The sequence below is a fragment of the Mobula birostris genome, chromosome 12 (genome assembly GCF_030028105.1).
Source record: "Mobula birostris isolate sMobBir1 chromosome 12, sMobBir1.hap1, whole genome shotgun sequence".
Taxonomy (NCBI): Eukaryota; Metazoa; Chordata; class Chondrichthyes; order Myliobatiformes; family Myliobatidae; genus Mobula; species Mobula birostris.
In genome coordinates this window covers 62,813,970-62,841,522 of record NC_092381.1, presented here as the reverse complement: position 1 = coordinate 62,841,522, position 27,553 = coordinate 62,813,970, and the positions used below count along the sequence as shown (strand labels likewise).

The window sequence follows — 27,553 nt, the reverse complement described above, 5'->3', positions numbered from 1 at the left end:
GATCTCCCCCTCCCCCTCCCACTTTTAAATCTCTTACCAGCTCTTTCTTCAGTTAGTCCTGACGAAGGGTCTCGGCCTGAAACGTCGACTGTACCTCTTCCTAGAGATGCTGCCTGGCCTGCTGCGTTCACCAGCAACTTTGATGTGTGTTGCTTGAATTTCCAGCATCTGCAGAATTCCTCGTGTTTACGTTGTTGGATGGAAACTTATTTAGTGGTAGAATAATTTGTGCAAGAACCTTTAAGGTGCAGGCATCAAGGGATCTGTTTTCCAGTTCATTATTGGTCTGCTGCTACTTTTATCATCACCATTCATTTGTTTTAAATATCTAAATTTTCTTTCTCATACTGAATTTAGGAGAATAATTTTCTCTCCAGCTTCATTAATTACTAATCCTTGGTGAATCAGCAAATCCAGATATTTACGTAGGTTTGACAGTGTGAGCAATTAGGCTGATTTTCAACTTTTAGGCTCAGAGATTGAAATGCAGAACATTCTATGTTTGGCAATGCTGGCAAATGGTACCAGCCTGCAGGCAAATGGATGGGCAGAAGGAACCAGGTGGGGGAGAGGGAGGGGTAAGATGGAGACAGTTGCTGGAGAATGATGTATAGAAAGTGGAAATGGGACTATTAGGGGAGGGACGAAGTACAGGTTGAACCAGATGGGGAAAAGGATCTGGTGGGTGAAATGTGTATGTAGTGGGTGGATTGAACCAGGAAGGGGAGGCAGATGCAAATGTATGATGGTGAATGGGGGAGTTCAGGAAAGGGAACAAAGATATGAGGACCAGAGATGAACTGGAAGGAGTGGAGATAATGGAGTACAGGAAATGAGGGTTACATGAAATTGGAAAATTCTGTATTAATACCATTGGGCTATACAATACACAGATGGAATATTAGATGTTGTTTTGTTAAATCCTCATCTTAGCAGTTAAGTGGAAAAGACTGAGAACAGTCAGGCTGGTATGGAAATGGGGAGGTGAGTTGAAATGGCACGCAACTGGAGCTCGGGCAGGGTGCAGGTACCCTGTGAATCTACATTTGGTCTTTTGATGTAGTGGAGGCTAAAGTATAGAGGTTGGTAGAAATAAGTAAACTATTGCTGACATTATTTTGTTTTGCAATTGTAATCATAATTCCAAAATGTCATGTTGATGTTCTGGTGTTAGAATAAAGGGTTGAATGAATGTTGAAAATCTTTGGAGAAGTATGCAGTGCTTTTAGAACAAATTACATGAACAAAGGTAGGTGATGTCGAGCAAAACGAGTTTAAGATGTTAAGTGTGAAACAGAGGAAAAAAAAAGTCTGAAAGATCAATGCCTTTGGATTTCTTATTACGTTGTAATTGTTCCGTGAAGATTTTGAAACTTAGCATAAAGGCTCAGGGTTTTTTCATATAGAAAACAGCTGGGGTGATGGTGCAATTGTAACAAATGTAACCCATTGGAAGTGAAACCCAATGATTCACCCAGATTGCTCTGACAGTTCTTGCACCTCCAGGTCATCATTCTAATTTGAAAGAATATCAGTGGTGCTTCATAGTTTCTGACTCTAATCTTGGGACTGTGTATGATGGGAGCTCCTTAATCAGATGGCCAAAGGAAGTGCTTGTTTGCCAGCTTCTGAAGTGAAATTAAGGATGGGAAATAAGTGTTGGCCTTATCAGCAATGTCAATATCTTAAAATTATTGAATCCACTGGTGTGAGAAGTAATTCAGCATGAACAATATTTGCATTTGCAGTATATTAAACCTTCAAAACAATCAATTAAACCAAGAAAATTTTGTAGTTAAGGGAGAATTTGTGAGATCTTGAAAATAACTGGATTGCACAGCCATAAGTGATATCAGCATTAATATGAAAGGATAATTATAGCTTAGTTGTGGATGCACAACATTGAACAGAACCAATAATCATAGGGTCCAAAATACAATCTTGGAGAGATTAGGTGGAAAAGAAAATAGATTTTAAGTGATGCAGAAGAATGAGCGCAGTTCGATAATATGTTTAGTTAAAAAAATCCAGAGGGAGATATTTTGAAGTGAATGTTATCATGCAAGCAAAACTGAGCTATTTGTCTCTGAATGCTAATCCAAATTCCCAGCTAATCTATTGTACTCAAGCACATCTTCAGTGTTTCTTTATTGTGTCATGACTGTGGGTTTTTTTATATATATATATATATATATATATGTGTGTGTGTGTGTGTATATGTGAATATCTGTATGTGTATATGTATATATATGTATATGTTTGTGTGTATATATATATATATATATATATATATATATATACATATGTAGAGTATAAAACTATAAAACATTAAAAAAACATACTTGGATATTGACTGCTCAGCTACAAATCTGACACATGGGCATGTGCAAAGATTTAAATCTGACCGCCTTTGAAGTGGCAACATACACATGCACATGGCCATCGAACTTTGCAGCTCCTCCCGTGGAGGGTCAGACACCCTGAGCCAATAGGCTGGTCCTGGACTTATTTCCATCTGGCATAGTTTGCATATTGTTGTTTGATTGTTTGTGGTTTTTGTATTGCTATATTTATGCTCTATTCTTGGTTGGTGCAGCTGTAACGAAACCCAATTTCCCTCGGGATCAATAAAGTATATCTATCTATCTGTCTACATTTCTTGGTTCATTTGTAGGATTCCTGTCTCTATTGCCCCCTTTGCCCTCCACCTGTCAACAGTGGTGCACCTCTCCACTTAATCATGAATAAGCCAATTAAATAAATCAGTAAAACCCAATTTAGCAACAGGCATACATTACAGGGTACAAATTCTTAGAGATGAGAGAAATGGAGCACGTTGACAAAGTATGGTAAATGAGTGCTGCTGAGAGCAGAAAATGAACTGCATTCACGTTTCGGTGCTCCTTTATTTTCTGCATATCTAGGCATGGCTTCAAAGGGAGACAGTGAGTAGGACTTTCAGAGTTAGTAGAAAGAACAAATGGTGTAGTTTTATGGGTCTAATTATGAGGTGATGCACTTTGACAAAGAAAGCAAGGGATATGAGCATACACTCAGTGGAAACTCATTCAAAGCTATTTGTTGAAACATGCATTTCCCCAAAAGTACATTTCTAGATGTCTAAATACATAAAAATGATCTGAGTTTTCAGAAACGCAAACAACAGGAATTCTGCAGATGCTGGAAATTCAAGCAACACACTTAAAAGTTGCTAGTGAATGCAGCAGGCCAGGCAGCATCTCTAGGAAGAGGAACAGTTGACGTTTCAGGCCGAGACCCTTCGTCAGGACGAAGGGTCTTGGCCTGAAACGTCGACTGCACCTCTTCCTAGAGATGCTGCCTGGCCTGCTGCGTTCACCAGCAACTTTTATGTGTGTTGCCTGAGTTTTCAGAATCAGTTTTAATATCACTGGCATATGTCGTGAAATTTGTTAACTTTACAGCAGCAATGCAATGAAATAGATGATAAATATAGAGAAAAAACTGAGTTACATTAAGTATATATCTCTATTAAACAGTTAAGTTAAAATAAGTAGTGTAAAATAACAAAAATAAAAAAGTATTAAGGTAGTGTTCATGGGTTCAATGTCCATTTAGAAATCGTTTGGCAGAAGGAAAGAAGCTGAGTATGTGCCTTCAGGCTTCTGTACCTCCTTCCCTGTGGAGTGCCAGTGTTAATTGTCAGCAAAGTGAAGATGTTATTTCCAGTCCGGACTGATTGTGGTCTTCTGATTAGGAAGTCAAGGATCCAGTTACAAAGGAGGTACAAGGGCCTAGGTTCTGTAGCTTTTTGATCAGGACTGTAGGAATAATGGTGATAAATGCTGAGCCATAGTCAATAAACAGCATCCTGACATAGGTATTTGCATTGGCCAGGTGATCCAAGGCTACATGGAGAGCCATTTGAGATCACGTCTGCCGTAACCTATTGTAGCAATAGTCAAATTGCTGTGGGTCCAGGTCCTCCTTGAGACAGGTGTTGATTCTAGCCATGACCAACCTCTCAAAGCATTTCATCACCTTAGATGTGAGTGCTTCTGGATGATAGTCATTGAGGCAGCTCACACTGCTCTTCTTGAGCACTAATATAATTGCTGCTCTTTTGCAGCAGGTGGGAATTTCCAACTGTAGCAGTGAGAGATTAAAATATCTTTGAATACTCCCGCCAGTTGGTTGGTACAGGTTTTCAGAGCCTTACCTGGTACTCCATTAGGCCCTGCTGCCTTGCAAGACAGCCTGACATCAGCTTCTGAGACAGAGATCAGAGGGTCACTAGGTGTTGCAGGGATCCTCATAAATGTGGGTTTATTCTCCCTTTTAAAGCAAGCATAAAAGATGTTGAGCTCGTCTGGTAGTGAAGTATCACTGCCATTGGGTTTTGCTTAGTAGGAAGTAATGGCCTGCAAACCCTGCCAGAATTGACATGCATCTGATGTCGCCTCCAACCTCTCCCTGAATTGTTTCTTGGCACTTGAAATAGCTCTCCACAAGTCATACCTGGTTTTCTTATACAGACCTAGATCACCGGACTTAAGTGCCACAGATCTAGCCCTGAGCAGACTTATGAACCTCCTATATCACCCACAGCTTTCGGTTTGGGAATGTACAGTAAGATTTTGTTGGCACACGCTCATCCACATAGGTTTTAATGTAGTCGGTAACAATTGTGACATTTTCATCCAGGCTCGAAGATGATGCCCTGAAAATTGATTCAAAGCAGTCTTGCGTGTGCTTCTGTGCTTCCCTGGTCCATACCTTCTTGGTCCTCACTACTAGTACTGCAGTCTTAAGTCTCTGCCTACACTCGGGGAGTAGAAGTACAGCCAGGTGATCAGACTTACCAAAGTGTGAGCAGGGTGTGGAATAGCGTGGTAGGCACTCTTGAACTTAGTGTAAGAGTGGTCCAGTGTGTATTTCCTCTGGTGATACAGGTGATTTGTTGATAATAATTATTTAGTGACTTTCGCAAGCTGGCCTGGTTAAAATCCCCCAAGATAATGGAGAAGGTATCAGGATGTGTTGTTTCATGCCTGTTGATTACATTACTCAGTTCATCTAGAGTCTGTCTGACATTAGCCTGAAGTGGAATATACACCGCTACCAAAAAGATCATTGAAAACTCTTGCTGCAGGTAAAATAGCCGGCACTTAATTGCGAGGTATTCCAGGTCTGGTGAGCAATATTGGGATGTTACTGACACGATAGTACACCACAAGGAATTGATCATGAGGCATATACCTCTAACTCTGCTTTTGAGAGACTCAACCAACCTGTCTTGATGATGTATTGTGAAGCTGTCTATCCGAATCGCTGCATCTGGCACGGAAGGGGTTAACCATGATTCCGTAAAACAAAGGACGCACGTGTTCCTAATGTCCCTCTGATACAGCAGCCTAACTCTGAGAACATCAGTTTTATTTACCAGAGACTGCATGTTTGCCAGCAAGATAGTTGGTATTGGGAGTCTAAAAAAATGAGGTTTTCAACTCACTTTCAGACCAGCACATCGACTCCTCTTTCACTGGCAGCTTTTTAAAGAGGCGGTGTGCTGGCCACAGTCCAGTCTATTTCCGTTGGTTTTAAGCAGTGATGGATTGTTCAATTGCATTAGAACTTCATCACTGACTGTACACATCATAGATGCATTTATGGTTCTCAGTTGTAGCAGACTAAAATGAAAATATTTGATGTGTTCCATCATTTTCAATGAGAGCTATTTTAAGAAATAAAATCTGAGTTTTAAAAATAAAAATATGGAAATATAGAATAGAGTCACAGAACGCCAGTTAAATTGCAACTGAAGTAGTTTGTCTGTTTTGTAAATACCATTAGAATACCATTAAAGCCATCCTGAGCTTATAGCATACATTTCACAGATTCACTCGCAAAGTACCAAGGTAGAAAACAAGTTATGAGGAGAAAATGAAATTGCTGAAACAATTTCAATGGAACCAGAGAAGGCTAAGACAATTTTTAATGTTGATTTTGTTTTAAGTTTTTTTTCCTCTATAACTACCTCTATCCAGATCACATGCAAGTGACACTGGGTTATATGAGCTGTATTTAAGTGGTTTGGTGGGTCACATGTTCCCAGTGTCTTTGGTAATATCTGCTTGAACTGTTTGCTGGAATTTGTGTTACAGCAACCTCAGATGAATGTGGTTTGCAAATCTGTACAGGGGGTTTAATTATATATTCACTTCACATCATACTTCCACATTCTGCACAGAAAACTTTGACACAAAGAAAAATCAACTGACACGACAGGGTTTCATGGAATTGAACCTGATGGAAGCCAATGATCGGGAAGGTGATCCAAGAGATCTCTGGATTACACTTGAATCAATGGGTTACAACAGAGCGCTGGAAATACAAAAGGTATGTGTTCCTTTAGCCTTAAAGCAATAAGTTGTCGACAATTTACAATAAGAGAGAAGGATGTGCTTAGTGGTGGGGTCCTGTTGAAGGTGGCGGAAGTTGCGGAGGATAATGTGTTGGATCCGGAGGTTGGTGGGGTGGTAGGTGAGGACAAGGGGAACTCTGTCCCTGTTGTGGTGGCGGGAGGATGGGGTGAGGGCTGAAGTGCGGGAAATAGAGGAGATGCGGGTGAGGGCATCATTGATGACAGCAGAAGGGAAACTACGATCCTTAAAGAAAGAGGACATTTGAGATGTCCTGGAACAGAAAACCTCATCCTCGGAGCAGATGCGGTGGAGACGGAGGAACTGGGAATAGGGAATGGCATTTTTGCATGTGGCGGGGTGGGAAGAGGTTTAGTTGAGGTAGTTATGAGGGTCAGTGGGCTTGTAGAAGATGTCAATGGACAGTCTGTCTCCAGAGATGGAGACCGAGAGATCAAGAAAGGGGAGAGAAGTGTCCGAGATAGACCAAGTGAATTTGAGGGCTGGGTGGAAGTTAGAAGTAAAGTTGATGAAATTGACGAGCTCAGCATGGGGGCAGGAAGCAGCACCAATGTAGTCGTCAATGTACCGAAGGAAAAGTTGGGGAGCAGTACCAGAATAGGTTTGGAGCACAGACTGTTCCACAAAACCAACAAAGAGGCAGGCATAGCTAGGGCCCATGCGAGTTCCCATAGCTACACCCTTGGTCTGAAGAAAGTGGGAAGAGCCAAAAGGGAAGTTATTGAGTGTGAGAACCAGTTCCACCAACCGGAGGAGGGTAGTGGTGGTGAGGAACTGGTGAGGTCTATTATCCAGAAAGTAGCGGAGGGCTTTGAGGCCTTCTTCATGGGGAATGGAGGTGTATAGGGATTGGAAAGTCCCGACGAAGGGTTCCAGCCTGAAACGTCGACTCATCGTTTCCACGGATGCTGCCCGACCTGCTGCGTTCCTCCAGCGTGTTGTGAGTGTTGCTTTGACCCCAGCATCTGCAGATTATTTTGTGTTTACAATAAAAGAGAAATGTAATTCTAAAATTTTTCATGCTTTCAGGTGTATACATTTTATGATTTATTCTGGAACATTGTTATTGCTAGGTTTATTTAACATATAAGAAGAAAACTTGTGTTTATAATGTGTATCAGGTTAAGATTTGCTTGTACTGAATGATCATTGATACTTCCTGTTTGTCCCTAAATGCTACCTGACCTGCCGAGTATTTGTAGGTAATTTTCTTTTGGTAGTATTTTGCTTTTGCAACAGTGCTAGTGTACCTTTTTTAATTAAGCATTTAAATTTAGAACATTAACCAATAGCAGACACATTTACTGTATGTTGAGCTCCCAATTGTGAGTCAACTGCTACTGGAAAGGCATATTGCATAATTGTTTTGTTAGGTTATTAAGAAATTCAATAAATTAAGTTTCATAATCGTAGCTTGTAACTAGTATCATTGCCCCTCGTCAGAAATAATTCGCAATTGCACTGCGTATCTTTAGATTACATTCCATCAAGTTCTTCTAACTTTTGGTAGCTATGCCTTCAGTCTGTTAGGCCTGGGTTCCTTAATTCCCTTCATCAAGACTCATTCTTTCCCCCTCCGTTGTTCCTCAAATTCTAGATCTAACCAAGCTTTTGATTACTCTTTCAAGCTTTCAATTACTATAATTAAGCTTCTGTGTAGAGACTTTCTGATGGTTTCTGAGATAAAAGATAATATATAAATGCAAATTATATATTTACTTCAGAGCATTGATGTTTTTATTTATTAATTTCTCATTAAAGAATTTTTTTCATATAGGCTTGTCCATTTGTTGTTGATATCTATGCAGAAGATAGCAAAATTAAGCTGACACCAATCAGTCTGGAAGCAGATGGAAGGCTCCTGAATTTAGTTATCTGCAAAAATGTCATAAGTAAAGGAGAAGCAAAAGCCATGAAGGGTTACAATGCATTGGTGATTTACACTTACAAGACTGATACAATAATCACTTCAGTAATTGAAAATAAAGTATGTATTAACTTTTTATTAGTTTAATTTGATTTTTGTAATACTTGTAGCACCTGCACATTTTGGCAATCTTTAATGCAAATTAAAATTATAGGAATTTTAAATCTGTGTTGGCTTTTGAATAAATCCCGTTTGTTTAAGGTAAAATTCTGGGTACTCCTTAATTCCAAATTACAGGCTAATGGAGCATAATCATCCACCATCATTTGTAGCTTGCTGGACTGCAGCGTATGCTCTTAACGTTTTGGTTGAAGAATGCTGCATTATATCACCTCATTTTCCAAACTTATCTACTCTTAGTATTGTAAAACAATAGAAGGCATTGAATCCAGTAAAGGCAGTGGCTTTGTTTAATGTCTTCTCAACATACCACTCAAAGCTTGTGGTTCAGAATTAGCTGTGCTTTGACCAGACCGCTCAAGTACAGATGTAGTAATGATGCTATCCCAACAAATTGGAAAATTTGTCGAAGTGCAGGGGTGTGAGGTGTGGGATGAGTATGGTGGTGTAGTTGCAGTTCTGGGAAGAAAAGTCAGAGATACCAGTCATGCGGTTTTTGCTAAAAGGCAAAGTGAAGTTTTGGAGATTTGTTTGGTTTGGTAATCACGTCAAAATACTAAGGATGTGGCCAATTTAAGAAGCTATTTGTCTAATTCCCATAAACCAAATCTTTTCAATTACCCTCCCATAAGTGGATGCCAAGTCATCAACAGACTATTGGAAGGTGCTTCTTCCTCCTTAGCATTAGAGTAATAGAGGATTACAGCATAGATCCAATTTCTTCAACCCATCTGGTTTGTTCGAACTGTTATTTTGCCTAGTCTGGTTGACCCACACCTGGACCATAGCTTGCCATACCCCTCCCATTTATGTACATATCCAAACTTGTCTAAAATGTTACAGACAAACTCACACACCACTTCCCCTGGTAGCACATTCCGCAGTTGCACCACCCTCTGACTGAAGAAGGCCCCCCCACCCCGGGTTTCCTTTAAATATTTCATCTTTCACCCTTAACCTATGACCTCTAGTTACTTGGATTGTTTTGTACTTTAAGCACTTTCTCTGTTTATTTCATAGCCATCACTTCTGCTAGCAGCTTGTTCCACACTTGCACCACCTTTAAATATTTCAGCTTTCACCCTTACTCTATCAGCTCTAGTTAATTGGATTGTTGAGTAAGCATTTTCTCATTTTATTTCATAAATCCACGGAATTTATTGCTGCACAATTTTTTTTTTTTTTTGGTAACATTTTGATTCTATGTTCCCTTTTTGCAGTCTGAAAGCAAAGTGATCATTCATGTGGACAACGAGAAAAGTAGGAACTGTGTCAGTAGTCGGGGTCTTAATACTTTTGCAATGGAAGTATCACCAAAGACAACTATGGTGAGTTGAATATGCAGAATTTAGAAGCAGAGACTATACAAGTTTGCAAATCCTTTGTAATGCACCATCAAATGAAACACTGTCTGATGCTCTGATTCCTAGTACCACTATAGAAAATGAGGGATAATGTTTTATGTATTATTTGGTTTTTTAATTGGCCCAACAAGAGAGACCCACCTTGTTCTTTTCTGGAAGTACTGACCAATATTCTACCTGGGAAAACACCAATATATGCAGAAGGATCAATTGTTTCAATTGATATTCGTGTGAATGTTGTTGGGTATGTTGTCTACGCAATGATATTGATTGCTTTTGAAAGTTATTTATTTGATATGAACTGTTATAGTTATAGACAATTACAGCACAGAAACAGGCCCTTCTGCCCATTCGGTCCATGCTGAAATATTCTGCCTAGTCCCTTTAACCTGCCCCTGGACCACAGCCGTAAATACCCCTTTCATCCATGTACTTATCCAGACTTCTCAAATGTTGAAAGTACTCATATCCACAGCTTTTGTCCCACACTGTCACCTCCAGCTGAGTGAAATTCCCCCTCATGTCCCCTTGACAGTGGTGTCAAGAAAACAAACTCTTCCTCAATGTCGCAAAAACAAAGGAGCTGATTGTGGATTACAGGAGGAATGGAGACGGGCTAACCCCTATTGACATCAATGGATCTGGGGTTGAGAGAGTAAACAGCTTCAAGTTCCTCGGCTTCCACATCACCGAGGACTTCACACCAGCTGTGTGGTGAAAAAGGCACAACAGCGCCTCTTTCACCTCAGACGGTTGAGGAAGTTTGGTATGGGCCCCCAAATCTTAAGAACTTTCTACAGGGGCATAATTGAGAGCATCCTGACTGGCTGCATCACTGCCTGGTATGGGAACTGTACCTCCCTTAATTGCAGGACTCTGCAGAGAGTGGTGCGGACAGCCCAGCGCATCAGTAGTTGTGAACTTCCCATGATTCAGGACATTTACAAGGGCAGGTGTGTAAAGAGGGCCTGAAGGGTCAATGGGGACCCGAGTCATCCCAACCACAATCTATTCCAGCTGCTACCATCCGGGAAACGGTACCACAGCATAAAAGCCAGGATCAACAGGCTCTGGGACAACTTCTTCCACCAGCCCATCAGACTGATGAACTCAGGTTGATTTGAGTGTACTCTATATTACATTGACTGTTCTATTTATTATAAATTACTATGATTGCACATGGCACATTTAGATGGAGACGTAACAAAGATTTTTACTTCTCATGTTTGTGAAGGATATAAGAAATAAAGTCAATTTAATTAAACATTTTACCTTTCACTTTAACTTATGTTCTCCAGTTCTAGTCTCACCCAACCTCAGTTGACAAAGCCTACCTGCATTTCCCCTATCTATACCATTATAATTTTGTATTTCTCTATCATATCTCCCCTCATTCTCCTACACTCCAGGGAATAAAGTCCAAGCCTATTCAACCTTTCCCTGGAACTCAGGTCCCAGCAACATTGTTGTAAATTTTCTCTACTCTTTCAATCTTACTTTTATCGTTCCTGTAGGTATGGTAGTTGATAAGAATTGTACATAATACTCCAAATTAGGCCTCACCAATGTCTTGTACCACTTCAACATAACATCCCAACTCCTGTACTCAATATTTTGATTTATGAAGGCCAATGTACCGAAAGCTCTCTTTAAAGCCCTGCCTATCTGTGACACTACTTTTAAGAAATTATGGATCTGTATTCCCAGATCCCTCTGTTCTACTGCACTCCTTAATGCCTTACCATTCACTGTGTAAGACCTACCTTGGTTTGTCCTCCCAAAGTGCAACATGTCCCACTTGTCTGCATTAAATTCAATCTGCCATTTTCAGCCCATTCTTCCAGCTGGTCCAGATCCCACTGCAAGCATTGATAGCCTTCCTTGCTGTCCACTATGCCTGCAATCTTGGTGTCATTCGCAAATTTGCTGATCTAGTTTACCACATTATCATCATGATCTTTGTTATTATGGACCCAGCACCAATTCCGATGGCACACCACTAGTCACAAGCTTCCAGTCAGAGGGGCAATCCCTGTGTTCGGTAAGAGGGAACGTTTCTCCCATAAAGCCAATGTCAAAACCAATTTACTAATAGGGGACCGAGCATCGCACTCTCTCTAATTGGGACCTCTTTATATTGATTAAAGAAGTTTTCCTGAACATATTTGACAAACTCCATCCTATCCAGCCATTGCATGTGGAAGTCTTAGTCAATATGTGTAATGTTAAAGTCACCTACTGTTACAACTTTGTTTCTTGCAAGTGTCTGCAATCTCTCTACAAATTGGTTCCTCTAAACTTTAGACCATCTTGAGGCACTTTATTAATTTCATTTATTTGTTTCCCATATCAGTCCTTTCTTTGAATGGGTCGGTTAATCATACACTTATATTGTGAGTTTAATATTACATTATACTTCAAATAACACTGTATGTCTGTTATTAATTTATGCAAGATTGATATTGTCAAATTAATTATGGTCATATCTAATTTATTTCATCAATAAAAGGCAGTCTTATATTTGAGATTTGCAAGGTAAGGAAGAAAAGAAAGATTAATGTCTGGTAAATTGATCAGAAAGAATATTTCAGTACCCCCAAACAAATTCCCTGAGGAGTCAAGTACTGAATTCACGGCGTTTGAACTAAGAAACAATAGAAGTGTCAATACTACTGCATTTTTGTTATTGGTTGTTAACCAACAGAACAGTATATTTTGGGAGAAATTAAAGGGAGGACTAAGAACTATGGAGAAGTGATAATGAGGAACTCCAAATTTCCTATTATAAACTTGGTAGTAAAACTGCAAAGGACAAAAGAGAAGAAACAACATTTCAGGAATATTCAGAAGAATATACTTAGTTAATAGATTACTGGTTCAATGAGAAGGAAATTATTGCTGGTTTTTGTTCTAAAAATATGCTGCATCAAATGGAACAAATATCACTGTGGAACATCTCAGAAGGACGGTTTCAGTAGCTAAGGAAAAGCATAAGGAACAATACAAAATTCAGGGGAAAAAATTGCAAGCAGTATGAAATTGGAATCAAAGATTGACAAATACAATGTTTATTGAAAGATCAGACATTTAAAGAAAAAAGAGCTTGAGTAATGTTCAGATACATTATTACGATGTGAAAGGGAGGGCAACAAATGCAGTACTCCCTGGATGGTGTGAGAGAAAGACAGAAGGGGCATGTATAGAACGTGATTGTAATGACTTTTGGAAGGAAATTTTATTTTATTTTATTTTTTTGGCGTGTGCCTGCGGGCTTGCGAGTCTGTGCGTCTGCGTGTGCGTGCGTGTCTGTGCGTGTCCGTGTGTGCGTCCGTGATGATGTCTTTTTCATGGCTTTTACAAGGCACTGAGCAAGAGAGAGACTGTGTGGCGCGCCACTCCTCACACAGACATTTTCGCAGTATTTTCCCTTTTTTGTTTTACAAGGTTGAGTTGAGATCTCGACATTCAACCCGGTACGGATGGAAAGTATACTTGGGGGTGGGCCCGACTAGTTTCGAACCCGGGAACCTCTGCTCCTGGGTCCGGCACCGATGTCATTGCGCCACTAGCCGGCCCTGGAAGGAAATTTTAAACAAATCTATTTTTGCATTTATGCATCTTAAGCTGCTAATTGATGTTGAAAATTGGAATGCCACTACCGTCCCATCCTCCCTCCCCTTACAGCTGCCTGTGAGAGAAAGTAAGATAAAATTAGAGAATGATATTAAGAGAATGTGAGTAAAATATGTATTGGGCAAAGGAGAACCAGGTCAAAATTAGAAATATCTGGAGGAAATTGAAAAAGGAAATAAGAGGAGCAGAGACATTGTCTGATGGCAGATTAGCAGCTAATGTAAAAGGGAACTCTAAAGTCTCAATCTACTGGATTATCATAGAAACATAGAAAATAGGTGCAGGAGTAGGCCATTCGGCCCTTGGAGCCTGCACCACCATTCAGTATGATCATGGCTGATCATCCAACTCAGAACCCTGTACCTGCTTTCTCTCCATACCCCCTGATCCCTTTAGTCACAAGGGCCATATCTAACTCACTCTTAAATATAGCCAATGAACTGGCCTCAACTGTTTCCTGTGGCAGAGAATTCCACAGATTTACCACTCCCTGTGTGAAGAAGTTTTTCCTCATCTCGATCCTGAAAGGCTTCCCCTTTATCTTTAAACTGTGACCCCTCGTTCTGGACTTCCCCAACATCGGGAATAATCTTCCTGCATCTAGCCTGTCCAATCCCTTTAGAATTTTATATGTTTCAGTAAGATCCCCCTCAGTCTTCCAAATTCCAGCGAGTATAAGCCTAGTCGATCCAGTCTTTCTTCATATGAAAGTCCTGCCATCCCAGGAATCAATCTGGTGAACCTTCTTTGTACTCCCTCTATGGCAAGAATGTCCTTCCTCAGATTAGGGGACCAAAACTGCACACAATACTCCAGGTGTGATCTGACCAAGGCCTTGTACAACTGCAGTAGTACCTCCCTGCTCCTGTACTCGAATCCTCTTGCTATGTATGCCAACATACCATTCGCCTTTTTCACCGCCTGTTGTACCTGCATGCCCACTTTCAATGACTGGTGTACAATGACACCCAAGTCTCGTTGCACCTCCCCTTTTCCTAATCGGCCACCATTCAGATAACAATCTGTTTTCCTGTTCTTGCCACCAAAGTGGATAACCTCACATTTATCCACATTAAATTGCATCTGCCATGAATTCGCCCACTCACCTAACCTATCCAAGTCATCCTGCATCCTCTTAGCATCTTCCTCACAGCTAACACTGCCACCCAGCTTCGTGTCATCTGCAAACTTGGAGATGCTGCATTTAATTCCCTCATCTAAGTCATTAATATATATTGTAAACAACTGGGGTCCCAGCACTGAGCCTTGCGGTATCCCACTAGTCACTGCCTGCCATTCTGAAAAGGTCCCGTTTATTCCCACTCTTCCTGTCTGCCAACCAATTCTCTATCCACATCAATACCATAGCCCCAATACCATGTGCTTTAAGTTTGCACACTAATCTCCTGTATGGGACCTTGTCAAAAGCCTTTTGAAAATCCAAATATACCACATCCACTGGTTCTCCCCTATCCACTCTACTAGTTACATCCTCAAAAAATTCTATAAGATTCGTCAGACATGATTTTCCTTTCACAAATCCATGTTGACTTTGTCCAATGATTTGACCGCTTTCCAAATGTGCTGTTATCACATCTTTGATAACTGACTCTAGCATTTTCCCCACCACCGATGTCAGGCTAACCGGTCTATAATTCCCCGGTTTCTCTCTCCCTCCTTTTTTAAAAAGCGGGGTTACATTAGCCACCCTCCAATCCTCAGGAACTAATCCAGAATCTAAAGGGTTTTGAAAAATTATCACTAATACATCCACTATTTTCTTGGACTACTTCCTTAAGCACTCTGGGATGCAGACCATCTGGCCCTGGGGATTTATCTGCCTTTAATTCCTTCAATTTACCTAACACCACTTCCCTACTAACATGTATTTCCCTCAGTTTCTCCATCTCACTAGACCCTCGATCCCCTACTACGTTCGTATTTCCAGAAGATTTTTTATGTCCTCCTTAGTGACAAGATTGCTAACTAACCCTTCCTCATTGCTCAATACCCAGTCTAGAATGGCCTGCTCTCTAGTTGGTTCCTCGACATGTTGGTTCAGAAAACCATCCCGCATACATTCCAAGAAATCCTCTTCCTCAGCACCCTTACCAATTTGGTTCACTCAATCTATATGTAGATTGAAGTCACCCATTATAGCTGCTGTTCCTTTATTGCACGCATTTCTAATTTCCTGTTTAATGCCATCCCCAACCTCACTACTACAGGTGGCCTGTACACAACTCCCACCAGCGTTTTCTGCCACTTAGTGTTATGCAGCTCTACCCATATCGATTCCACATCCTCCAGGCTAATGTCCTTCCTTTCTATTGCGTTAATCTCCTCTCTAACCAGCAATGTTACCCCACCTCCTTTTCTTTCCTGTCTTACAATAAGAAAGGTAAGAATTGATCAGACGTAGTGACCATGGTTTTGTTGATGTGAGATCCTGTCAGACTGAGTTTTTTAAAGAAGTAAATAAAGATATTGATGAAGGCAATGTGGTAGTTTATGTATGTAGACTTCTGTAAAGCCTGTGAGAAGGTCTCACATAGAAGGCAGGTCCAAAACTTAGAGCTCATGTGACCAAGGCAGATTGGTAAATTGGATCCAAAATTGGTTTGATAATAGGAGACTGGGTGAATCTGGAGGGTTACCTTTGTGATTGGAAATCTGTGACCAGTGGTGTACCGCGGGGCTTAATTCTGGGATCAGAGGTGTTTGTTGAAAATGTGAAGGACTGATGATGAGAAGGGTAAGTTTTGCCACAGAATGATGTCATCAGTTAGTAGGTTGGGCAGGGCAATGGCAGAGAGAATTTGTCAAAAACAAGAGAAAATCTAAGCCTGGGTTTATTGTTAAATGTACAAAGTAGGGTGGGGTACAAGTACAATGAAAAACATGTTTACAGCAGCATCACAGGCCTGAAAATTGGATGAGAATGGATTGATACTACTAGTTAGTATATAGATATGGTGGGAAGAAGGCCCTGGTTTTCAGCTGTATGGCTGACTCTTTCAGAGGTAGATAAATGGGTATTAAGAGGTGGTGGACAAGAGTGCATCATTAATTAGTAACCAAATAGATATTAAATATGGATGCAGGTAGTAATGATTCTGAATGTGTACATATTTGTGATTACCAAAGAATCAGAATTAGGTTTATTATCACCGGCATGTGACGTGATATTTGTTAACTTTGCAGCAGCAGTTCAATCTAGGAGAGAGAGGGAGGGAGACAGAGAGAGAGGAGTAAAATAAAACAATAATAAGTAAGTAAATCAATTACATATATTGAATAGATTTTAATGTGCAAAATCAGAAATACTGTATATTAAAAAAAGTGAGGTAGTGTCCAAAGCTTCAATGTCCATTTAGGAATCAGATGGCAGAGGGGAAGAAGCTGTTCCTGAATCGCTGAGTATGTGCCTTCAGGCTTCTGTATCTCCTACCTGATGGTAACAGTGAAAAAAGGGCATTCCTTGGGAGCTGGAGGTCTTTAATAATGGACGCTGCCTTCCTGAGACACCGCTCCCTAAAGATGTCCTGGGTACTTTGTAGGCTAGTGCCCAAGATGGCGCTGACTAGATTTACAACCTTCTGCAGCTTCTTTCGGTCCTGTGCAGTAGTCCCTCCATACCAGACAGTGATGCAGCCTGTCAGACTGCTGTCCACAGTACAACTGTAGAAGTTTTTGAGTGTATTTGTTGACATGCCAAATCTCTTCAAACTCCTAATAGAGTATAGCCGCTGTCTTGCCTTCTTTATGACTACATCGATATGTTGGGGACTACATCGATCTGTTAGAATAGCTGCAAAGTCTCAAAGTAGTTGATAGCTTGGTAGTCTAAGTATTGACTTGAGGAGATGTAGGAAAGATTGGGTAACTTGATGTAGATTAGTCACTAGGTGTGTTTGGAATATATCTTGGGTTGTTGAAGGAATTGAAGGTGGAAATTAGTTTTAGAGAGGTGCTACATGGAAACAGGCCCTTCAATCCATGAAGTCTGTGCTGCCCATCAGCACTAATTTTACATTGATCCAATATTAATCCCATTTTTATTTTTTCCACATTTCTGTCAACTCCCACCCCACAAATCAACTGCTTACTGTGGGAACAATTTACAATGTCCAATTAACCTACGATCCTGCACATCTTTGAGCTGTGGGAAAAACTGGGGCATCTGAAAGAAACCCTAGTGGTCACAGGCAAAATATTTCAAATCCCACACACACAGCATGTCAGTTCCAATGGGTTATTATTCCTCCAATATTCTACTTTTCAGGTGACATTTTTTATTTATTGATTTTGCATAAATAAGAGTGCATGTGACAAGCTGATTAATTTCCCAGCTCACCATAAGCGTATTATTTCACGTTTTCTCTGAAAATTATTGGTGATGGTGATTACATAATTTAAATTTTAACAAGATATTTATGCCAGTGTTTTTGTATTTACAGAATGCTCTACAGATGGCTGGGCAAACGAATACTTGTGTTAGTCAAATCAAATTCACAGCTGTTGTAATATACAGGTTATGTGGCAAGTGTTATGCTCCTATACCATAGATGTCCAGATTACAAATAAATGATGATTATTTCCAAGCAGCTAGCTCTAATACAAAACTACCACCAAGTTGCAAATTCCATGCACATCGTGGATATAAAATTGAGAATAAGTGGTATGAATTACCCCAGGAAGTAAGGATTAATCTTCAATAAACAGAAGTCTTGTTGGTATTCTAGTTATCATTTATCCTTTTATCTATCTGTGATTTTGAATCATCCTTATAAACCATCGCTGATAGCTATAGTTACTGGTACATTAATAAAAAGATTTCTTTCTAACAGTGAAGAGACAATTGGAGTATATTTTTTAATTAGTGGTGTTGCTGCTCATCTATCTTGCTATTGATCAAAATAGCACTGATGACCAACGGTGATGCGTTGCAGACTGCACACAAAACTTCTAAATATACTGCTTCTCAACTACTATCACTGCAATCCGCAGTCTGATTTTTCCCCTTTGAGTGGCGTACTATTAAACCGTCTTAACGAACTAACGATTTTACAGTATCCTAAGAACAAATATGCCACAGTTGTCATGGACGAGTGTGTCCCCACAAAATCACTTAGAGTCTTCCCCAGCCAGAAGCCCTGGTTGAACCAAACGATTTGCAATCTTCTGAGGGTCAGATCAATGGAATTCAGGTCTGTAAAGTACAGGAGATCTGGGTTCAATCACTGGAAAGCTGTTTCAAATGCAAAGTGGTAATTCCAGTCCAAACTGGAATCTCAGAAGAATGTTTGACGGCTGTAGCAGGACTTGAATGGTCTCACCTCCTACAAAGTAAAACCAAGCGACATATGTGGAACAAAGCTTTGCTCCAAGATGAGATCAGTGCCTTTTATGCTTGCTTTGACTGACAAAACCTGGAAGCGCCTTCACAATTTTCCACAGACCTTCAGTCTTTGATGCCAACATGAGAGCATCCTTTAGGATGGTGAACCCATGGAAAGCATCTGGCCCAGACGGGGTACCTGGCCGAGTACTGAAAACCTGTGCTGATCAACTGGCTAGAGTATTCACTGAGATCTTTAACCTCTCATTTTGGTAGTCTGAAGTACTCGCCTGCTTCATTCAAGCTTCAGTTATACCAGTGCCTAAGAAGAATGTGGTAACCTGCCTTCTATCATCCAGTAGCACTTACAACCACTGTAATTAAGTGCTTTGAGAGGTTTGTGATGAAACATATCAACTCCTGCCTGAGGATCAACTTGGATCTCTTCTAGTTTGTCTACTGTCACAACAGGTCAACACTAGATGCCATTTCATTGGCTCTTTACTGAACCCTGGAAATCTGGATAGTAAAGATGCATCCGTCAGGATGTTCTTCATTGACAACAGCCCTACATTCAATACTGTCATCCCCTCAAAACTAACCAATAAGCTCCAGTAGCTTGGCCTCAGTACCTCCTTGTGCAACTGGGTCCTCGATTTCCTCACTTGCAGACCCCAGTCAATTCAGATTGCAACAACATCTCCTCCATAATCACCATCAGCACAGGTGCATCATAAGACTGTGTGTTTAGCCCCTGCTCTACTCGCTTTATACTTACGTTTGTGAGGCTTAGCACAGCTCCAATGCCTGCTAAGTTTGCTGATGACACCACTGTTGTTGGTCCAATCAAAGGTGGTGATGAATCAGCATAAAGGAGGGTGAATGAAAATTTGACTGAGTGATGCCACAACAAGAACTTTCGCTCACTGTCAGCAAGACAAAGGATTGATTATTGACTTCATGAGGAGGAAACCAGAGCTCCGTGAGCCAGTCTCATTGGGGGATCAGAGGTGGAGAAGGTCAGCAACTTTAAATTCCTTAGTGTTCTCATTCCAGAGTATCTGTCCTGGGTCCAACACATAAGTGCAATAATGAAGGAAGCACGGCAGTGCCTCTACTTTTATTTTATTTTACTTTTTATTGAGATACAGCATGGAATAGGCACGCCACCCAGCAACCCTTGATTTAACCCTAGTCTAATCATGGGATAACTTAGAATGACGAATTAACCTACTAACTGGCATGTCTTTGGACTGTGGAAAGAAACTGGAGCACCCGGAGGAAACCCACTTGGTCATGGGGAGAACATACAAACTCCTTACAGGCAGCAGTGGGATTTGAACCTGGGTTGCTGGTACTGTAAAGCGTTGTGCTAACCATTATGTTAACGTGCCTTCTTTCATAGAAGTTTGCGAATATTTGGTATGTCATCTAAAGCTTTGACAAACTTCTATAGATGTGCGGTGGAGAGTATCCTGGTATGGAAGCACCAATGCCGTTGAATGGAAAAGTAGTGGGTATATCCTAGTCCACCAGTGGTAAAGCCCTCCCAGCCATTGAGCACCTCTACAAGAAGCATTGTCGCTGGAAAGCAGATCATCATCAAGGACTCCCACCAATCAGCCCATGCTCTGTTCTCGCTGCAGCCATAATGAAGGAGATACAGAAGCCTCAGGACCCACACCAACAGCTTCAGGAATAGTTATTACCCCTCAACCATTAGGTTCTTGAACCAGAGGGGATAACTTCACTCAACTTCACTTATCCCACTACTGATCTGTTTCCATACCCTATAGACTCACTTTGACACATTCTTCATCTCATATTCATGATAGTTATTGCTCTTTTCTTTTTGCACAGTTGTCTTTTGCACATTGGTTGTTTGTCCATCCTGTGTTCAGTTTTTCATTGATTCTGTGGTGTTTCCCTCAAGAAAATGAATCTCAGCGTTGTATATGATGACATATATGTACTTTGATAATAAATTTACTTTGATCTTTGAACTTGCCCCATCAAAGTAGGTCATGTTTTTCAGCAAAGAATCCCTGACCTACTCCTAAATCTTTGCATCTGGTCAGAATTATTGCGCTGTATTTGCTGTGGGCTGAAACTGAGCTTTGGTGAGCTATTATTCATGAGGAGCATTGGTTGTAAACTGTTTTGGATGAAACCAAGGATCTATATGTATAAATAATCCCTTCTCAGTCATTTCAAATTTTGCCATGTAAGTATCTCTAAAAGAACATTTCAAACAGATTATTGCATATTGATCAGTAAGAAACTGATATAATTTTCCTCTCCCTTGCTCATATACAATGAAGAGAGTAATTTCAATTTTTTAAAATGATATCCTAGCTGAAATCAGCCAATATGCCATGGAGCATGGAATGATTAAAATTGGAAAAAGGATTATGTAGAAATTATTATCCCTTCTATGTCAGCCTCAAATTTGCCACAAAAGTATAACATAAAAATATTAATTTTAATATTTCTCTTGTTTGTAGGTCTGCCAACATGTGATGCCTGTAGATGAGAGGCGAGAATGGATTTACTGCTGCACAGAAAGCATTGTGACTTGAAATGCAATGTAGGAAAGGAGCTGTATTATTGAGCTCCATTATTAAGCTGCATTATAACGCATCTGGGTGACAATGTTCCTTTGTGCAAATTGTGCACGTTAAATTGACACTACTTTGTGCCTTCTAATGTATTTTTAATTGATCTAATTTATTCGCTGGCTAAATGTTTTGTATAATCATGGTTCTATGGAATATCCATTTACTAGTCAAGGGAAATTATTGATGTTGATTTGTGAAGTCACGCTATGCAAGAAAACTTCTTTTGAGAGTGGATGGGGAATAATTTCATATGATACATTATTTTCATTATATGTGTTTGTAAGCACTACTTTAATTACAACAGCACAAGATTTTTAAAAAATCAGTGCTTAGTAGCCTAAAAGCATAGATATTGGAGCATATCTCGCAAGCAGATGGTCTGCTGGCCATCCATCAATCCAGTCCATCTGCTTCTACTAAAATGTGTTTTATAGGGCTTTTGGCCAGGCTACCAGATGCAGTATCTTGTGTTTGAGTGGCACTTGCCATACCAAAACTGAAGCTGATATTCCATTATGCCACATGACATGGTTCCCTTGAAGATGCAAGTGGTCAAGGCAAACAGCGTTTTAAATAAAACCATTTAAACAAGTGTATGGATAGGAAAAGTTTAGAGGGATATGGACCAAACACAGGCAAATGGGACTTGGCATCTTGGTCAACATGGATGAGTAGAGCTGAAAGGCCTTTATCAGTGCTGTATGACTCAATGACTTAAATAGTTATGGTATGAAATTCTGAGACTATTGGAATGTTACAATACCTCAGCTAGTAGAGCTGCTGCTTCCCAACATGAGATCCAGGCCCAATCCTGACTTCTATGTGGAGTTTACCCTTTCTCCCTGTGACTACATGGGTATAAATTGCCCCTAAAATGTAGGTGAATGGTAAAATCTGAGAGAGTCGATAGGAATGTTGGAAGATTAAAATGGGATTAATATAAGTGGATGGTTGATGGTCAGTGTCAACTTGGTGGGCCAAAGGACCAGTTTCCATACGGTACCGTTCAATGACCCTGGCTATAACACCTAGCTAGTGTGCTTTTTAATCTGAGAGGAAAAAGAGCTGAAGGTGCAAGTAACAGTGTAATAGATGTTGGACTTTAAAAGGCACAATGAACAGTAATGTGGAGAGATTAAAGAAACTGGAACTAAAGTGTGCATATGATAAAATCAGCACCATCTTACATTACTAAATTAATGACACAGAATTCTGGTTCTTAATCTGTACAAAAGAACTGATGTAATTTTAGATGTGACATAATATCGACTGACCAGTGCAAAAAACATTTATGGAAATATCTTTTTTGGAGTAGTATAAATGACTTCTCGCTTTCTCTTCAACATAACAGGCTCTGGTTACTATCTCCCTTTATAACATAAAGTCCTGGTTCCCACGTTCCTCTTAAACTCACTAGGGCTAGGTTTCCATGTTCCCTTTATTGAATTGCCAGCAGCAAAGTCCAATGGGTGTTGGATTGTTAGAGTTTTACATCATTGCAATTGGGCTTTCTCAGAAGGATTTCATTTACAAGTACAATTTGGTTTAACTGCCAGAGTCTTGCTCCCCAGGCAGCCTCCTGATTATTAGACAGTTTGTGTAACAAGGATAAAAAATTTAGAAAATTTCCTCAGACATTGGCTAACTGCAACTTACCATATGTAAATTGGCTGTGTCTGTCTAAGAGACCACCTGGCTGGTATGAGTGGTGCAAAAGTATCAGACTGACCAAGTAACAGACACCTTTGCAAGGCTGCATGAAAACACCTAATCTTGTCATACTTAAGTCTAGTGTATGCGATACTGAGACACGTCCTTTAAGACAGAATCTGCTCCCAATGCCTAATTCTAATGGAGCGGGAGGAGAAGATGGTGGCGCGCCTGCGTGTGCACAGCCCTCTGGTGAAAAATGATATTGTATCTGTTAAATAGGGGCCGTGGACAATTCTGATTTGATAGAGAATAGAAGTGAAAGCACAGAGGAACATCTGGAGAAATTTCTGAAATGCCCGTTCACTGCTGTCGTTACTGTGTTGTCGGGAATCTTTCAGAGGGTAGGCCTCAAAATCCCTGGCCTTGCCTGCTTTTGGCAACCGAGAAGGAGGTCGAATTGTTTGGACAGATTCGAGTGTCGGAGAGCTGATCAGAGCGCGACGTTTTCGGAAATTATGTGGTTTTGTCAGTTTTTTCAGTCTTGGTTTGTCCTGTGTTTTGTGATATCACACCGGAGGAAATAATGTATCATTTCTTAATGCATGCATTACTAAATGACAATAAGAGAGGACTACGTGTCTTCATAATCATCATAATGTCCTTCATCTTGCTAAACAAAAGTACACATATCAGACAAATTCTACATCACATGCTTTATTTTTAACATACCAGAAATTTAGCTATTGGATATTGTGGCAATTTTTATTCTATTTTCAAAAATAACATTGGTTTTGGTATTTTTTATATCAGTGGAAAAAATCAATTTACACTCAACACTAAATACTCAAGGTACTCTCACCCAACTTTTTACCCATTTCATTCACTTTTTCTGTTGCTCTGGAGGATCGATGTTGTATACCATCTGTGAACATATTGTAATTCATGAATAAAGCTTTTCCAAAATCTGTGATTCATTGAGGTTTTGGTGTGTTTTGGCAGAGACTTCTCTGTTTACTGACTACTTTCTGTGTCTGCTAATTGTACTGTTGAAAATAACATGAAGTTGGCATGTTTCTTATGAATTGCATTTCGGCCTCTCAAATAATTCTCTGGCACTTTCCAATCTTTTCTGCTACTTGGAGCAATCTTTTAAAAACTTGCCAACCTATTTATGCACCATATCTAGTTTATTACTGGTATTCCATCATATTTCTTGCCCCAATCTCTGTATTCTGTGTGACTTCATACTACACCTCAGCTCCCTGTAATCTTTGACTTCACCAGCTACTATTCTACCTCAAAATCACCCATTCTGTAAATTCTGCAATCTGTATCCCTGCTCAAATTCATTATCTGCCCACCCATCTCTGCATTAGCCTGGAATCAGTGGTGGGGAAGATGCTGGAGTCAATTATAAAAGATGAAATAGCAGCACAATTGGATAGCAGTAACAGGATTGGTCCGAGTCGGCATGGATTTATGAAGGGGAGATCATGCTTGAATAATCTTCTGGAATTTTTTTGAGGATGTAACTATGAAGATGGACAAGGGAGAGCCAGTGGATGTAGTGTACCTGGACTTTCTGAAAGCCTTTGATAAGGTCCCACATAGGAGATTAGTGGGCAAAATTAGAGCACATGGTATTGGGGGTAGGGTACTGACACGGATAGAAAATTGGTTGGCAGACAGGAACCAAAGAGTAGGGATTAACGGGTCCCCTTCAGAATGGCAGGCAGTGACTAGTGGGGTACTGCAAGGCTTGGTGCTGGGACTGCAGCTATTTGCAATATACATTAATGATTTAGATGAAGGGATTAAAAGTAACATTAGCAAATTTGCAGATGACACAAAGCTGGGTGGCAGTGTGAAATATGAGGAGGATGTTATGAGAATGCAGGGTAACTTGGACAGGTTGGGTGAGTGGGCAGATGCAGTTTAATGTGGATAAATGTGAGGTTATCCACTTTGGTGGCAAGAACAGGAAGGCAGATTACTATCTGAATGGTGTCAAGTTAGGAAAAGGTGAAGTAAAATGAGATCTAGGTGTCCTTGTTCATCAGTCACTGAAAGTAAGCATGCAGGTACAGCAGGCAGTGGAGATAGCTAATGGCATGTTGGCCTTCATAACAAGGGGAGTTGAGTATAGGAGCAAAGAGGTCCTTCTGCAGTTGTACAGGGCCCTGCTGAGACCACACCTGAAGTACTGTGTGCAGTTTTGGTCTCCAAATTTGAGGAAGGACATTCTTGCTATTGAGGGAGTGCAGTGTAGATTCACGAGGTTAATTCCCGGGATGGTGGGACTGTCATATGTTGAAAGATTGGAGCGACTGGGCTTGCATACACTGGAATTTAGAAGGATGAGAGGGGATCTGATTGAAACATATAAGATTATTAAGGGTTTGGACACGCTAAAAGTAGGAAACATGTTCCCGATGTTGGGGGAGTCCAGAACCAGAGGCCACAGTTGAAGCATAAGTGGTAGGCCTTTTAGAATGGAGCTGAGGAAAAACTTTTTCACCCAGAGAGTTGTGGATCTGTGGAATACTCTGCCTCAGAAGGCAGTGGAGGCCAATTCTCTGGATGCTTTCAAGGAAGAGTTGGATTAGATTATGAGAACGCTCAGTCCTCTTTTATTGTCATTTAGAAATGCATACGTGCATTAAGAAATGATACAATGTTTCTCCGGCGTGATATCACAGAAAACAAGACAGACCAAAGACTAACACTGACAAAACCACATAATTATACCATATAGTTACAGCAGTGCAAAGTAATGCCATAATTTGATGAAGAACAGTCCATAAGCATAGTAAAAAAAATAGTCTCAAAGTCCCGAGTCGATCGGCTCCTGAGTCCCCGATAGCGGCGGCAAAAGGGAGAAACTCCCTGCCATAAACCTCCAGGCACCATCAACTTGCCGATACCTTGGAAGCAGCGGATTCTGAGTCCATCCATCTGAAAACTCTGAGCTTCCGAGCAGCCTCTCCGAAACAGCGTCCTGAGCACCATCCTCTGCCGACCGCCTTTGACCTCTCCCTGGCTGCTGAAACACACAAAGCCGAGGATTTTGAGGCCTTCAGCTCCAGAGATTCCGGTTACCACACAGTAGCAGCGGTAGCAAAGCAGACATTTCAGAAGTTTTCCAGATGTTCCCCTATGCATTCACGTCCGTCTCCATCAAATCAGGATTGTGCACGATTCCCTACTTGACAGATAACAGATATTCATCACCGGAGAGGCTGCGCGTGCTGTCATTAGATAGAGCTCTTAAAGATAGTGGAGTCAAGGGATATGGGGAGAACGCAGGAACGGGGTACTGATTGTGGATGATCAGCCATGATCACAGTGAATGGCGGTGCTGGCTTGAAGGGCCGAATAGCCTACTCCTGGACCTATTGTCTATTGTCTATTATATGTCGTTTCATCCTCTGACTACATTATATTTTTATTTTAATCACTATTTGAGTTTTGACTTTTTTTTTGTCTGAAGGAAAAGGAATTGTGAACAATGCCTAAGAAATAGTAAAAGTCTGGCCTTTGTGCTTGTGCTGCACTCAATCAGATCAAGGCCGATCTTGTGTTTCAGTCCCACTTTCATTCACTAATCTTACATTACTCAAGTACTTAAATATTCAAAAATCTCTCAATCTGTTCATCTCCATAGCCCTTTTGGATATAGGATTCGAAAGATTCACTGCCATTTGAGGTAGTGAATTCTGAATGGATGATCCTTTAGTTTGTTACTGTGACCTTAAGATCCCAGACATCTCAGCAAGTGAATACATGTATGTGAGCTTGGTATTTTTTTTGCTGCAAAAGTTGAGGCCCATGGGCACTTAAAAAAGGATTAAACACGAACATAATTTCATTACTACTGCACTAAGTTTTGAAGATTTGTGTTAAATCCAAATTACTAGGATAATTAAATCTCGCACTTACAAACTGCAGTGAGTTATTTGTCTTATCTAATGTCTGTTACAATTTTGCCCCTATTTTCAGAAATAACTGAATATGATCTGCTTAATTCTGCACTTTCACTAGTGGGAGAATCTAAAAGGATGGCTACGTTAACATAATTGCAGTTGTTTCCTTGTTCATACTGAGGTGAATCAAGGTGAGAACTAATTACAAATGTGCATATTAGTTAATGAAAGATAATGTTTCCTCTGAGATACAACAATTTAAATGATTTGAGCTTGGCCTCATTCTGTAGTGTTTCATTCCACCCTAGAAAAAGAATGAAGAAATGTTCTGGCAGACGTAACAGGTTCAGATCACAAGAGGGTGCTATGGTTACACCATCAGTGATACTATAGTAAAATTAGTTGATGAGCAGCGTACACGCACTTTCCTATCTTCAAAAAAGATTTTGTTATCCTTTCAACTACTACTTCCATTCCAACATCCAATTCCCTTTGAAATTCTTTAATTTGTCATTTTGTCTCCCAAAACATCCTTTTGGGCTTCCCCCAGCC

The 27,553-nt window shown here is 40.4% G+C and overlaps 1 protein-coding gene across 6 annotated transcripts in view; it reads left to right on the top strand.

Annotated features, from left to right (window-relative positions):
* The window catches only part of efcab7 (EF-hand calcium binding domain 7), a 64,178-nt gene extending 38,433 nt beyond the window's left edge, over positions 1-25,745 (top strand). The window contains exons 11-16 of one of the 6 annotated variants that reach the window (XM_072273898.1): positions 6,230-6,378; positions 8,200-8,409; positions 9,690-9,797; positions 10,851-10,947; positions 16,674-16,737; positions 21,312-21,398. In XM_072273898.1, the coding sequence (XP_072129999.1) occupies positions 6,230-6,378; positions 8,200-8,409; positions 9,690-9,797; positions 10,851-10,947; positions 16,674-16,726 (617 nt within the window). In that variant the 3' untranslated portion in view covers positions 16,727-16,737; positions 21,312-21,398. The other 5 variants (XM_072273902.1, XM_072273903.1, XM_072273901.1 and 2 more) reach the window with 5 other exon arrangements.
* Positions 25,746-27,553: the final 1,808 nt, after the last annotated feature.